The sequence below is a fragment of the Taudactylus pleione genome, unplaced genomic scaffold (assembly GCF_031769625.1).
Source record: "Taudactylus pleione unplaced genomic scaffold, aTauple2 ptg000627l, whole genome shotgun sequence".
NCBI classification, from domain to species: domain Eukaryota; kingdom Metazoa; phylum Chordata; class Amphibia; order Anura; family Myobatrachidae; genus Taudactylus; species Taudactylus pleione.
This window is the reverse complement of record NW_028285029.1, coordinates 6,691,021-6,707,314: the sequence shown is the minus strand read 5'-3', so window position 1 is coordinate 6,707,314 and position 16,294 is coordinate 6,691,021. Positions and strand designations below refer to the sequence as shown.

The 16,294-nt window shown below is 36.2% G+C and overlaps 1 protein-coding gene across 1 annotated transcript in view; it reads left to right on the top strand.

Moving 5' to 3' along the window:
- Positions 1-10,301, top strand: part of LOC148479284 (vomeronasal type-2 receptor 26-like) — a 70,996-nt gene extending 60,695 nt beyond the window's left edge. The window contains exon 3 of the mRNA XM_088454699.1: positions 9,391-10,301. Coding sequence (XP_088310825.1) covers positions 9,391-10,301 — 911 coding nt within the window. The remainder of the gene's footprint in view (positions 1-9,390) is intronic.
- The last annotated feature ends 5,993 nt before the right edge of the window (positions 10,302-16,294 follow it).

Sequence of the window (16,294 nt, the reverse complement as noted above, 5' to 3'; positions counted from 1 at the left end):
AAATAGAATGGATGATAAAAAAATATAGGGCCATATGTAATTGGGTGAGAGTTTAGAAAATGTGTAAGAAAACTTGCACATGTTTAAACTCAGCCAATGTAATAAAGTCAAAGAACATGTAAACTTTCATATTTATCAGACTCAAAAAATGCTGATCTAGGGGTTTCCTGTTTTGAAATAACAACTTGATTGATGTATTAGTGTGAGAGTTTTACTGTTACACTGTCACATTTTTTAAACTCTCATCCTATTATATGTGACCCATAGGCCTGTATTCAATTAGTTTTGCACCCGCGATAAAGTTTATCCTGCCGCATATTTTGTCCTAGATCGCATGTTTTGGCCACAAAAACATTTAGTGCGCGCCCTCGCTATTTGCCGTATTCAATTCTGAAAGACGCAAAAACGCATCCCAATGAATGTCAAACAGGTGAAAAGTGCTGTTAGAAATGAGGAAATCAGCCTGACAACCCCCAAAAGATGCACTAACATTGGGGATCAATGTAGATGTGTCCGAATAGCCCTAATAATGTTATTTGGGCTACTTAAGTTGTTTCAATAGCTTCTAATTAGCGTCTTTACACAAGTGGTGCAGAATGGCATTATGCAGTATTTTTTCATGAAAATAAGTAGTCCTATGAAATTTGGGGTACTTTAAAATAGGTACAAGCATAGTGGCTAAAGTGAGGTTTTCAAAAACATGAAAAAACACACCTGCAGCAAGCACCGGCAAACAAAAAACGCCCCACCCATACTTGCAGACCCCCAAAAAGTCTATTTCACTAGTTTTAATGTTGTACCCCCACTTTGTACTTTTTTGCCCCCATTTTCAAAATACTTTTTTGGAGTGTTCCTCACTTTTTTTATGCAGTTATCCTTTGGGGGACTGTTCCAAGTGTAAAAGTGCACTTTCCTGCTATTCAGTGGCGAATCTTTTTCGCCTATTACTTTGTAATGCATTTTCACGTACGCGAAAACTATTTGGAATTGAATACGGAGATAATTTTCCAACTGGCAAAAAGTCACAATCAGCGATATTTTTTTGCGGATCTCGGCTTTTCATGGCTAACTGAATATTGGCCATAGCCTTAATAGACAGTTGGAGCTTTATGATTATTTTCATGCGAAAAAATCTTTTACAGTGACTTTATAAAAGGATTATCCTAAGCAACTACAGCGATTACGGAGCAAATCTACATTCGAGCCTCTGTTTATTAATGGTTCTCTTGAAATATTTAGTATTTATTTATTAACAGTTTCTTATATAGCGTGGCATATGCCGTTGCATTTTACCCATAGAAATAACATTAATAGAATAAAACTGGGTGATAACAGACAGACATTAAGGTAAGAGGACCCTGCTCTCAAGCTTGCAATCTATTGGGAAATAGGTGTTGATACACAAGGATAGGTGCTTCACATTGCAAATTGGTCCAACCAGATAGCAGAGTTTATTGGTGAGCTATATGATCTAGTCACACAGGAAAGTTGACCTAGGGTCAGAAGCATTAGTGGCTCCAGGACTGCTGTATAGTCCAAAATTCAAATAGGGGAGCCACACTAACTGCCAGTGAATCCCAGCTATCTATGTTTGGCTGAATTTGAAATGGCAGTTGGTGTGGTTCCCCTATTTGAAATTTGGACTGTGCTGCAGCCCCACCTCTGGAGCTGCCACTGGTAAGAAGGATGTGAAATTGAAGAAAAAGAAACTACTGTATGTGAGGTTATGTGTAGACTATAAGAAGGGATGTAATTAGATAGGGAAGCTACTGTATGAAGGTTATGAGGGTGGTTCTGGAATCTGATAAGCTTGCCTGAAGAGGTGAGTTTTCAGGGAACGCTTGAAGGTTTGGAGACTAGTGGAAAGTCTTTTTGTGCAAGGGAGTGAATTCCTCAGGGTGGGTGAAGCCAAAAAAAAGTCCTTTAAATGTGAATGTGAACAAGTAATGCATGTGGAAGAGATGCAGACTTTGTGTAGAGCGGAGATGTCAGGTTGGAAGATATTTTGAGATATGAGATGTATTTTGGTGTGGTTTGGTTAATAGCATTATTATATTGAATATGGTAAAAGACCAGTAACCAGTGGAGGGACTAACATAGTGGATCAGTAGACAATGAAGATTTAGCAAGGAAGATCAGCCTCACAGCTGCATTCATTAACAAGTGAAAGCCTGTTTTTGGGAAGACCAGTAAGGAAACTATTTCAATAGTAAATGCGGGAAATAATGAGTGCACTGATTACAGTATAGATTGAGAAAAATAGAGGACCTAAGACTGAGTCTTGAGGTACTCCAACAGATAGAGGTAGCGAAGAGCGAACAGTGAAAGAGCGATTAGAGACAGTAGGTAGGACGAGAACCAATGTAGAAAATATATATACAACAATTGCGCTCCACATTAAATAAGGCAGCCTGAGAAATAAGGTGACTTTCACACGTCATGAGGTTTAGAATATAAGAAAACAAAAAAGTATATCTCAGGCGCACCTAATGGTTAAAAATGTCTTCACTACTCAAAGTATATAGTTTTGAAAGTCAGTGTGTGGTGATTTCACACCACTAAACAATTAGTAGTCCAAGATCTTTATATCAATGTCACTGTGTCCCAATAATAAGGGAAAATAATCTCCAATATTTCACCATGATTCCAGAGATACCAAGTTGTCACTCCAAACTATGTTTAAGATCCTTTATCCATGGGTCACCTCCTCTGTATAAGATTCCAAATATGCATGCATGCAAAAAAAGGGGGTGCCGCAATAGTGTAAGATCTTCACAGTTTTATTAAAGTTTAAAAAATACACAAATGGATGCATACCATAACAGACCTTTAAAGCAAGGCACACTGTTGTACATATAGGGGTATTAATTTGCTCCCCCTATAGAGCATTACCTTCCCAGTCTGGGTACTTCAAAAAGTTATCACCATAAAACCATTGTGTTTCCACTTCCTCTGAGGTCTGTATCAAGGTATATGGTAAGGAGTGATTTAACCTGATATATATAGCCCAAATGGGCAGAGCTGTCTCTTTAATAAGGTGTTATTTACTCTTAACAGAGTGGTGCTGCCTTAGGCTCCCTTGGTTCTGAAGTGCACGATATTATAGAACACCACGTGACTCCTAATAGGGGCCCAGAAGTAATGCATTTCAAATTGACACACGTGATGTGGTCCAACAGCACAGACCACATCAGGTGGTCCGTTTTACCCCCTTTAGTCAGTGTGCTTTGCTCCCTTGCTTGGAGCGCAGCCAGCACTCACTTCTGACTTCTGGTGGCCGTGCATTGTGACTGCTTTCACTTGGTGCGTATCACATGATCCACGCACCACATGCTGTCACATGGTGCATATCCATGCACCACGTGGTCCGCTCTTTCAGATCAGTGCACTGCGTTCCAACAGTTGGAATGCAGTGTTCGATTAGTTCCTGGCTCTGAATGGTTTTTGCATATAATAACCGCTGTCACACGGTCTATATCACTTGATCTGCCTGTGTTTTAATTTGACAAGAAATTAATGGCCAACATACTCCCTATTTAGTACAAAAAAAATGGTATGTGATTTATAACTTCTGCCAGACATTATCATATGTAGCCATCTATGTCCTGTAAACATCCAGGGTGCTGAATGTGTAAGTACATGTGTATAAACCTGCATAAATATAAAGTGCGCTGTTGTTCAATTATAGAATGCGTCCATTGCTATATAGATCTGGTAAATACCATTATTATATTGAATATGGCAGAAAACTGGTGGAGGGACTAACAAAGTGGATCAGTAAACAATGAACATTTAGCAAGGAAGATCAGCCTCACAGCTGCATTCATTAACAGGTGAAAGCCTGTTTTTGGGAAGACCAGTAAGGAAACTATTTCAATAGTAAATGTGGGAAATAATGAGTGCACTGATTACAGTATAGATTGAGAAAAACAGAGGACATAAGACTGAGTCTTGAGGTACTCCAACAGATAGAGGTAGCGAAGAGCGAACAGTGAAAGAGCGATTAGAGACAGTAGATAGGATGAGAACCAAGAAAGGGCTGTTTCTTGAAGTCCTAGGGATTGAAGTGTTTGTATGAGAAGAGAGTGATCAACAGTGTCAAAGGCAGCAGAGAGATGTAGAAGAATAAGGAGTGAGAAATGGCCTTTAGCCTTAGCAGTGACCAGATCATTTACTACTGTACCTTAGACAGTGCTGTCTCTGTGGAGTGTTGGGAACAAAAATCCTGACTGATGTGGATCCAATAAGTTGTGCGAGTTAAGAAAGTGTGTGAGACGAGTGTAGGCAAGCCTCACCTGTAGCTTGGAGGAGCATGAAAGCTGGGAGATAGGACAGTAATTTGAGATAGAATTAGGGTCAGATTTTAGTTTTTTTTAAATGGGAGTAATTACTGCATGCTTGGACAGTGATGGAAAAAAACAGGTAGAGAAAGTGCGATTACAGGTTTTAGTTTTGGTTGGAATGAGCACAAGGGACAGAGCTTTACTTATTTGTGAGGGTATAGGATCCAGAGGAGAGGAAGTAGAGTAGGAGGATGAGAAGAGTGTAGATACTTCATCTTCATTTGTGGTCAAATGAAGAGAATATGCCAGTGGGTTCCACTAGTTAATTGAGCAGGTCACTTGCTGGGAAAGAGACCACCATTTCATTTAGGATTTTATCAATCTGGTCCTTCAAATAGGAAGCAAGATATTGTGCACTAATAGTAGCAGGTGGGTTGGTTGAGGGAGGAGTAAGAAGTGATTTAAATGTATTAAAAAGTCACTTTGGGTTGGAGACTTGGGCAGAGATGAGAGTTTGGAAATATGTTTGTTTGGCAGTGTCCAGAGCATTACAGTAAGATTGGTAGATAGCCTTATATGTGAGGAAGTCACTTGGATTACGATATTTATGCCACTGAGGTTCTACTTTGCATGAGAGTTTTTGAAGGTGTATTGTTAATTTGGAATGCCACGGTTGACATCTAACTGGGCATCCACTATACAATTTTCTGTCAGATATCTGTCCAATCTGGCTGGTTGTAATGAAAACCCGTTAATGTATGGGAGCAAATGACAATCATCCATTTGCTCACAAACACTGGAAAATAGCCAAAACTGGTCGTTCAGGCAAATTGGTTAAAACACACAAATGTATCCAATTTGAACAATATTTTTGTCTTTTTTTAGTGTTTAAAACCATATGATCGACTGTCATTTGCTCCCATACATTACCAGGTTTTCATTTTAATTAGCCAGATAGGACAGATATCATGCCAGAAAATTGTATAGTGGATGCCCAGCTTAAGTCTACATGGAGTGTGATGGGTGGCTGGAGCCACTCCATCAAGGGGTATTTCTAAGCATCTGGTTCAGGTGAGATACAGCAGTCTCAGGAAAAGTGAACATAGACATTTTTTAGAGTAATTGTTGCAGAGAGGTGGCTAGTTGTTGAAAATGAATAGCATTAACATCTCTGTGGGTTGGGGAGACTTGGTTGATTTGATTAACATTAAGGTTGATTTAATGGGGGAGAGTGTGCAGGTGATCAGGTTGTGATCTGAGAGAAGGAAGGGAGAGTTAGTTAATTCAGAAACTGAGCATAGTCTGGTGAATATAAGATCAAGGCTGTGGCTCTCCTGATTAGTAGAGGAGTCAGTCCATTGGCAGAGGCCAAGAGAGGAGACTAGAGAGAGAAGTTTAGTAGGAGGTAGGATGTTAGACCAAGAGACTGCATGCTGTTCTGCTAAAGCCAGTATGATGAAACATAACCTAACAGAGATAAATATCAGACACTTTGTAATTTGCATTTGACCCCCTGATAAGTATTGAGCGATAGTTTTAAAAAATGTAACTAATTATAAGGAAGACATTTTTCAACAATTGTCTGATGAGCAGGTTTATTGGCCTTTAACTTATGATCCCACAATGATTTTTCTTAGGATCTAGCTGCTATATGACAGAAGGTAGTAGATAGTGATATGATCTCATCAGGGTTTGATTCCCTCTCAGCACCATTATTATATACCCTATCTAAGGTGTTTATAACATTCACCAGGATGTCACGTTTTTGAAGCACATTCACTTTTTTAGCAAGTGTCTGTATATTTTGATGCCCTATTGCAGCTGTGTGTTGTAAATTATCCTACTGTAAGTACTTATTGGAAACAACTTCTCTTTTGAATAAACTATTAGCATTAGCAGTTATTCCATCTGGTTCCTTTTTGTGTAGCATTGACACCAAGTTTATAAACTTAGAGACGGTTTGCATGCTGTCCATTTATTGTTTGAAGATAACCTGTTATACACAAGTCCCAATGTACGACTGGTAGGGGAATTGTTGAAATTGGTTTTTACTCATAATTTTTTTTATTATGATGACAGTTTTTATTTAAAGGTATTAGGCTGTGCGATGGACTCCAGTGTTACCCATCGTAATCCAATGCCTATTTTTTCTCTAGGACTGAGATATTTGGGAAAATCTTTTTTTTTTATTCTAAATATATTGTTGGCCTGCTATTGATATAGATGGGATGCAGAGATGAATTTACCTCTTTTTAGAATTGCAGAACCCTTCCTCTAGTCCTATCAAATTTAATTTCTGGATGTAAGAAAAACATTAAGACATAATAGAGTTTTACTGGCTTATTCTGTAAATCTACAAATAGAAATACTCTACAACACAACAGTAGTTTTTACCCAAAGACTTTAAAATGTGGCCAACTGTACTTGCTAGACACATCTATAGTGGTGATGTTGTGTTGGAAGATTAAATAGATTTGATGATAATAAAATTTGTTGCCAGGGATTACAAATATCATGATCCACTAGCCTCAAAACACAAAGTGATGACATTGCCACATGATGGATTACTTAAAGCATCTGTTTAGAACCCAATGTATAACCACATGCCTTAGATGAATCATTTTAACCCAGCCAGCATGCAGATTAAATTAAGTGATGGGTTTATGGCCTATTCTAAATTATGAAAATGATTTGAAATTACAGGACTTTGACATCATGTCCTGGTTCACTAGGGGATAGAATATATGCGACTATCTTATGAAGATGATACACAGTACAATATCTGTCTCGGTGAGGAATTCTTTGAAGGTGGAGTCAATTCATGATTCCATTGATGTATGCTAGCTTTGTCACTGGTGTCACATGATGCATCCATGTTTCATCGCCTGTAACAATATGATGCAGGAACTGCACTCCCTCTTCATGGTGTTGTATCAATTTTATTATAGACAATCTCATTATTGATTTTGTGAACTTCTGTCAGTGGCTTTGGTACCCAACACTTTTTCCTGCACCCAGGAATATCAGTAACTCAAATGTGTCTGTTCACCTGTATTAGACCCTCAATGGGGCAGAAACTGTCATCTGTTGTGGACATGCTTTGCCAGATTACTGCTCATCTTGAACATTTGTCCTTCCATTATCAATGGCAGTTTATCAAACAGAAACCTGTTTCCATGACATAACATTATAACCATACACCTCGACAAGTTGGGGATGAATTTCAGCTGCTGATGTGCCCTAGACCTAGAAATCTGATCACACTACACACCTCAATGTTTAATCCTGTTTCCACCAGGCCTGCATCTTACAACTGTTATGACATTAAAACTGATATTAGGTGCAGTCTAAAGGACACGAGGGGAAGCAGTAGTCTACCTGCTCTTGCCTAATGGGAAATTAGAATGAAACAGAGGATATTACACACAATAGAGGCCTTGTTAACTTACTTATTGAACCCCCTATATAAACCTGTCTTAAAACAGCATTAGCTAATATTATTGTTGATGGAATTTGTTTTATAATATAGTCTTTAGTGATGCCATAATGTTTAAAATGTTTTATGTGATTTGTGATGCATTAATGTTTTACATTTTAAATTTTATTTAATCACTGACATCATACATAATGACATATGTCATGCTATTTATTAATGACATTATTAAAATATTTTTTTGGGGGAGAACAGGGGTATTTAAGGCAAAATTAACATATAACTATCCAAATTTTTAAATATTTTCAATTTATATGTTCACAATATTAGACATATAGGCCTATAGACTACAAAACTATTTAATCTTAACAGAATTAAAGAAACAAGTTAATGAATGCATAATAAATGTGATTACAATTTTAGATATGATTGTAAAAATGTTGCCTGTTTTCATGCACTTCATTTTAATATATAATGTTGTATCATTTCTCATCACTAAGTTGATTGTAATTGGAAAGGAAACAGGTTAGTAAAAAAAATATTTGAAAAATTATTATACAACACATTTACTAAGTATCCACACAATAGGAAAAAGTTGATGTGAAAGATCAATTTTTATGCAAAGAATTGATTTTTACTCATCTTCTATTATTTGCATAACTCATAACATGTACCAAAAAAATTATTAAAAAATAAAAACCAGGATTAATGAAGAATACACATTGAAGTGTTTTATAGATGATGTTTCCAGAACATGTGTACAATACATGTAATATTTATATAATTTTATTTGTTAAGTAATGTATAAATATCTGTATAATATACTCATTATTTAAATTTTTTGTATATTTTATAGAGAATATATTATTATTTTCATTTGTTGTTGGCATCTTATGTCTAAATTTATAAACTTTCAAATTCATAATTTAATGTTTGGTAAGCACTGTTTTAGCTTCTAAGAAGATATTTTTGACTTCTGTAAGTCATTCCAAAATCTAAAGATGAACATAATGAATTGAATATTTTCAAAATATATCCAAAATAATTTAGAAATTTTTTATACCTTTGCAATTTTTAATTGTATAATACAATTTAGAAAAGTGAAATGATGAGGAACAGAGAAGTAGGGATATAATAATAGACAAAAAGAGAGTGCTTGAAACTTGTGGGTACTATTGTGATTCCAGACAAATATATTTGAAGTGACAATTTGTTTTTAGACATAATCAGGTTAATTTTGTGTAAAAATAATTGTTGCCATAAATATAGAAGCAATTGCAAAGTTGTATGCAAATCATGATCTATTATATTCGGACAAGGCTGTGTGTAAATAAGAGAGAAAGAGTTAAAGACAGGGATAGACTTGAGACAGAATGAAGGCTACACTGCTGCTACAATATTTCTATGACATGATTTTCTTTCAAATGTTATAATCTGCCCATCAGCACATACTCCCTACAAACAAGGAATAATCTCACATTCAATACATTACCAATTAGCTTTTCCATGACATGACACAAAATATTCACTTTTGTCTGCCCACCAGATTTTCCTTAATTTGCCCACTTTTAGTCACATAAGAGAAAGAGAGAGACAGAGTGTGGAAGAGAAATATATAGAGGGAATATAACAAATTGTTTTGCATATATTTAATGTCACATTTTTATTTCATAGGCAATGAAAATTGTGTGAAATGCTCCAATAATGAATGGCCTAATGATTATAAAAACAAGTGTGTTTCCAAGGCACAAGAATTTCTGTCTTATGAAGTGGACTATATAACTTTGTTTTTCTCTGGCATGGTTGTGTTATTTGCTGTTATATGTGTCTTCATATTTGGTGTATTTATCTTCTTCCGGAACAGCCAAATTGTCAGAGCAAATAATCGGAATCTCAGCTTTATTTTCCTCATCTCTCTAAAGTTGAGTTTACTTTGTGTATTTCTTTTCCTTGGTTGCCCAGTGGATGTTACCTGCAAGCTGCACCAAATCTTCTTTGGAATCATATTTACTATTGCTGTCTCATCAGTCCTGGCCAAGACTATAATGGTTTGCATTGCTTTTAAGGCCACAAGACCTGGAAGCTACTGGAAAAAATGGATGGGAACCAAACTACCAACTTCTTTAGTGTTGATTTGCTCATCTGTGCAGGTCCTGAATGGTGTTACTTGGTTGTCAGTTTCTCCTCCATTTCAAGAGTTTAACATGGACACTTATCCTGGGACTATTATCATCCAATGTAATGAGGGTTCTGAGTTGGCCTTTTATTTCATGCTGGGTTATATGGGGTTCCTGGCAGCTATGAGCTTTGTTCTGGCTTTCATGGTGAGGACATTACCTGACATCTATAATGAGGCCAAATACATCACATTCAGCATGCTGGTGTTCTGCAGTGTTTGGATCTGTACAATCCCTGCATATCTTAGCAGTAAAGGGAAAAATATGGTAATTGTAGATGTTGTAGCTATATTAGCCTCATGTATTGGAATTCTCTGCTGTATATTTTTCCCTAAATGTTACAAAATACTGAGAAATCCTGAAATGAACAGAAAAGATCTTTTGTCCTTGGGGAAAATACATTTTTGATCATAATAGTAATTTATTGCCATTAACTGATCCTTAATAACCATTTTGCTTAACATATATTAAAAAACACTAGGAGGTAGAAAGTCAATAAGCAGACAGGGTCATTAGTTTGACAGGTTTTAAAGGTCATCAGGGTTAAAAAGTTGAAATTCAAATGGTTCAAAAAAGTAGACATGGTTTAGGGTTAGGATTAGGCTAAAATAATAATAAATAATCATGTATCAGCTTCTTTTGTGTCAACCTTTTAATCCTGATTACCTAAGTCTCTGGTTACCATTTATCTGTTGACCTTATGTTCCTGTCAACCTAATGACCTTGTTGACATATTGACTTATCAAACTTCTGAAGTCAACCCATTGACTGTCAACTTTTTTATTGTATACCCATCAATCCTCACCCCTTTTAACTATCAGTGATTCCTCATGAAAAGTGCAATGCTATTTGAAATTTAATATCTCAAAATATAAATGGATGACCTTTTACCCAGCCATTCCTCATGTCTGTCTATATTGATAATGTGTTCCTCTACTTTATTCCCAAAGTCTAATGTCTGTGGGTCAATATATTATGTTTTTAACCCACAATTAGTCCTTTTTTCAATCCTCCATTTTCACCCTCACAGTACTTCCAGAATCAGGTCCTTCCTCACCCTGGAAGATACTAAAACTGTCATCCATGCTGTCATAATTTGTTTCCTACATTATTGAATCTACTAATTTCTGGCATTTGTACCTCTAACATTGCACCTCTGCAGACTACTCCTAACTATGCTGCCTGTTTCAGATTCTTATCTCATTGCTGTCCTATCTCACAGCTGCATCATGGCACCTCTGGATCCCTGTAATGCTCAGAACAACATTCAAATTGCTTTCTCTAAACTATAAAGCTTTCAATTATACATCTCTTCCCTGAATATCAAGTCTAATCTCATTTATCTTCATTAATCTTCATAATACACTCTCACATTGTGGATTTTTCCTGGACTGCCCCATCCTCTGGAATGCTTTCTTAGACTTTCAGTAGCCTCCAAGCCTTTAACCATGCCAATCAAACTATATTTTTTCCAATTTTGTTTACTACTTTTTTATCTCTGCAGCCTCTACCCACTTCTAATATGCAGTTCACTCCCTATTTTATTAACCCCTAGCCCTTATGGATCATAAGCTTACTAGAGCTGGGCCTTCTTCCCTTTGTTATCTCTAAATTAATTTGGTAATATCATACTGTATTTTCTAAAATTGTTTACCTATTTAGTGTGTATTTATGTAACTTATTAATAGTTGTGTTCTATTTACCATAAATCAGGCTACAAAACTATTATGGCACCTTTCATTTAAAATAATAATAATAATAATAATAATAATAATAATAATAATAATAATAATAATAATAATAATAATAATAATAATAATAATTATTATTATTATTATTATTATTATTATTATTATTATTATTATTATTATTACTGCAAGCTAAATTATGTATCTCTGGTGTCTGGATATATTTATTGAGTGCTATGCTTCAAAATCTGATATCTTTACATGTATACTTAGTGACTCATTAAAAACATTATTTCACAGCTACAATTAAAACTGATCTTATTTATTGTTGATGTTTAATTATTGTATGTCAATTTTTTTTAAAAAAAGTTAACATCTGCAAATAATAAAATCTCCCATTTTCTAAACTCTCACAATATTACATTTACATTTGGCCCACAATCTCTTATTATAATATCCCTATTATTATCGTTTACACTTAAGGTACCACAAACTTTTTGGAAAGAAATACGAAGTCAAACATGTTGTCACAAATATTACAATGTACTGATATTCCCAGCTATATTGTTGCTGCTGCGGTAAATCTTGCCATGCATAGCGAGAGCCATGAGCAAATAAGATTGCACCCGTGCCTCCATAGAATTTCATGGTGTGATAGCAGTGCACGCCATAGCATAGCATATACAGGTTCAGGGAATCACATGGCGCGATGCATGCACACATTTGTTTTGTGATCAGCCACAATGTAACTGGGGGCATCTGTAACTCAACTCTGCTGAATCAGAGTGGACTTCAGTAGTAGAAACACACTCTAATATTCTAACAGAATGCGAGCAACTACAATAAAAGAATGAATAATGGTATGGGTATTATTTATTTATTAAAAGATATTTATATAGAGTAGTGCCAGCATATTCCGTTGTGCCTTACAATTATGAATAAAACAGTAATAAAATAATAAACAAAGTAATAACAGACAGATAAAGAGAAAAACAAAACAATTCCCCCCTGCATAGTGAAATGGACCAGCAAAATAAAACTGGCATCCTACATGCTAATAATAGTGCAAACTCCTCCAGTAAATACATTTGCAAAACATTTGGTAATTCACCAGCTATGGCAAGGCATCTCTGCTCTAGTGGTCCTACACTACATGATAATAGCACCACTTTGGGTATCACATTTATCTATTTATTTTAAATTGAAAGCCACTTCATGTAATAACACCCTAGGACAGAGGTTCCCAATCACAGTCCTCAAGGCTCCCCAACAGTTCATGTTTTAGAGATATCCATGGTTGAACACAGGTGACTTGATTAGTACTGCAATCAATTTGATTTAATCACCTGTGCTCAACCATGATCTGTTGGGGAGCTTTTAGGACCACACTTTGAACCTCTGCCCTAGGATCTTTCATAATGGTAATACAAGTATCAGCACACCCTCTAGCTTATTGTCCCATACATGCCTCACAGAACATTGATTCACAGAATGATATTGGCTCATTTAATTTATTAACCCATCACAAGTTCATGTAAGGTAGGCGTTAAACTAGAAATTAAAGAAGAGCAAAACAAATGCCCCAAGCAGACTGGAATGGACCAGCAAAAGTGATATAGGGCAATTCACTTTCTTATAGGTCAAGCAATGGTAAACCACAGGAAGGGGAATCAATGCAAAGAACTTGTACGTAAGGTTAGGGTAAGCACACAGTATCAGAGTCACTGAATGGAACTGGAGACAATACATTGACAGATTACATCATACAGTCTAAGTAAAAAATGACATTCAGGAAATTGGGATAAACATATGGGTTTATTGAATGCAAAAAACAACATTTCAGAGACAAGTGTGCTTCTTTCTCAAGCTGAACATACATTGACTGACCAAGCATGACATTAAATAGGCAATAAATGGCACCAAAAGACAGGAAAATTAATTGTATAATTAATCAGAAATACAATGACAATACTGTTATACTTGCAGAACAAATATCAACAAAAAAATAAAGTGTATATAAAGAATAAGCAGGCTAAATTGAGAGAGCAATCAGCAGCTGTGCTATTATATCACAGCATTTAACTCACTAATTGCTAGAACACTGATATGTAAACAAGGCAGAGAGAAGGACATGCACTAATACACAATAAACAGAACCACAATGACTGCAATTTGAGGTGCAATAGAGAGATACAAAGTTGGAAATACAGATTTCATAGATGTGTCTAATGCTGGGCATACACTATACAATTATCTTTCAGATATCTGTCCAATATGGCTGGTTGGAATGAAAACCTGGTAATGTATGGGAGCAAATGACAATCGACCATTTGCTCACAAACACTAGAAAATAGTCAAAAAATGGTCGTTCAGACAAATTGGTTAAAACACACAAATTTAACCAATTTGTACAATTGTTTTTTGTCAATTTTTCAGTGTTTAAATCCATATGATCAACTGTCATTTGTTCCCATACATTGCCAGGCTTTCATTCCAACCAGCCATATTGGACAGATAGCTGACAGATAATTGTATAAAGTATGCCCAGCATAAGTAATGTATCAATTAAGGAATAAACTAGTATGATAATATCCAGAGCCGTAACTAGACTTTTTGGTGCCCTGTGCCAGATAGAAGCATTGGTGCCCCCTCATTTTTCAAAGGGACATAATGCACCCAAAAAAGGTCCATGGCCTCATGGGGAAGGGCCATGGAAGAGATAGGAGAGGCCAGGAGATGCTGGGGATGAAATAAGAGGAAGCTACAAGTGAGAATGATAATAAACATAAATTTGACATACCCAAACAGCGCCCCCTGACCTGAGGTGACCTGTGCCATGGCACCAGCTGCACCACCCTAGCTACGGCCCAGATAATATCAACACAATACTTGCTAGTGATGCAGTCATAGTGTCCTGCTTTGTGCATTTTAAAAATAAGAACTCAGCCAGTATAGATAAAGGGACTTCATATGAACTACTCCTCAGTTTAGGTGTCAATCTGATTGTCATGGCAACCTGGGCAATAAATATGCCACATCACTGACTTTCAAGCATGCAATCAGTTGGAAAATACTGCAATATCAAACATGTTGTACACCTGAACATGGTGCTACAGAACCACCAATTAAAAAAACAAAGTACACATGTATGAATGGTTAGTGCCATCAAATGGATTATTGAAAACTGTGGAAGTAGTGTAATGTGGGATATCGTTTAATGGAGAATTATGTGTTTACATGTGACTGATTACAGGGCAGAGGTCATAGAATGTAAAGTCGTAGTGTCTATAAGGGCAAACACTGGACTAAGCATAGTGCAGGTGATGGAGTGGACAGGAGGGGCAGTGGGGGTCAGGTGTCTGTGGCTGCATCTACTGTTTAGCTGGGCAAATCTTTAAAAATAAATGATGTAGTGGGCAGCTTGGGGGGAGCAGGCAATGGTGGTCCATTGTCCACGGCTGCATCATCTTTTTAGCTGGGCAGATCCCTGAGAAGAAGTGATGGAGCGGGCATTGAGAGTGGGGTGGCATAGGAACAGACAGCCCCATAGAGCTCAAGAGAAACAGGGAAGGTATTTCACAATGTCTACAGAAAATAGCAGCTTTTCAGAAGTGATACTTTAGTAAGAAGATAATGATAAATTGTCCCTTTTATTAACTAATACCTTGTGGAAAGTTTAAAACTAAAATATAAATTCTGATATTAATTTGACCCTTAATCACACTACTAAGGACTTTTTGATGGCTGATCTATGCAGTGCCTTCCTCTCATTGAAGGTTCTTTCATTCTTTTCCATGTAAAATAAATTACAAGGGTATACAGAATGTAGACTATAAAAATACTTAGACATGACAAGTTAAACTTGATCATGAATAGAGCCTCATATCTGGGATGTGTAAACACAGGTCCTGTTGGTATAGATTGGCATGTAAAGCATTTTATACATATATAGCAGTCATTTTTCTTGGTATTAGCAATCTTTGATGGGAAAGTACCAGACGGTGTGTCTCTCAGGGGATGAATTAGGATAGATACAATAGTTTGACTCCTTTGGAAGCCTAAAAGTGGATGGAAATTAAGTAATGCAAGTATGTATGTATAATGGACCACATGGACTTCACTGATTTGGAGGTGCATTAAGACTTTATAGTGAACTTTGATACATTTGGAAAAAGGACATACAGTAGGGCCAAATGTAATAGGGAGAGAGTTTAGAAAAAGTGAGAGTTTAGCAGTAAACTCATACATTGGTTGAGTTTTATCTTCAAAATGGGAAAACATCTGAATGAGATTTTAAATCGTGAGAGTTTTGTAAGTCTAAAAAAACATGCAAGTTCGCTCTGTTACTTTGTTTTTGGACTCTATTACATTGGCAAAGTTTAAAAAGTGTCAGAAACTCTCACTTTTCTAAACTCTCACCCTATTAAATTTGGCCCAGAGTCTCCAAAACTTTGCACTTTTGGTCAAAGTAGTGACTCCCGAGAAATTTCTATGGTCTCCTCAATTGTTTGCTTAATTTGGGCTTAATTTTACCCCCAATCAATTAATTTTTGTCCCATATTGGTGATTTCCAGCTCTGCCCTGGGGTAGGATGTAATTCTTATGATGCATAGAAAATGGAACCATGAGAGACCCTTATTGTATTTTTTAAGATGAAGCCTATAAGCTATAAGTAGAGTATGATTCATATCAGTAGATTTGGTGAAGAGAGAA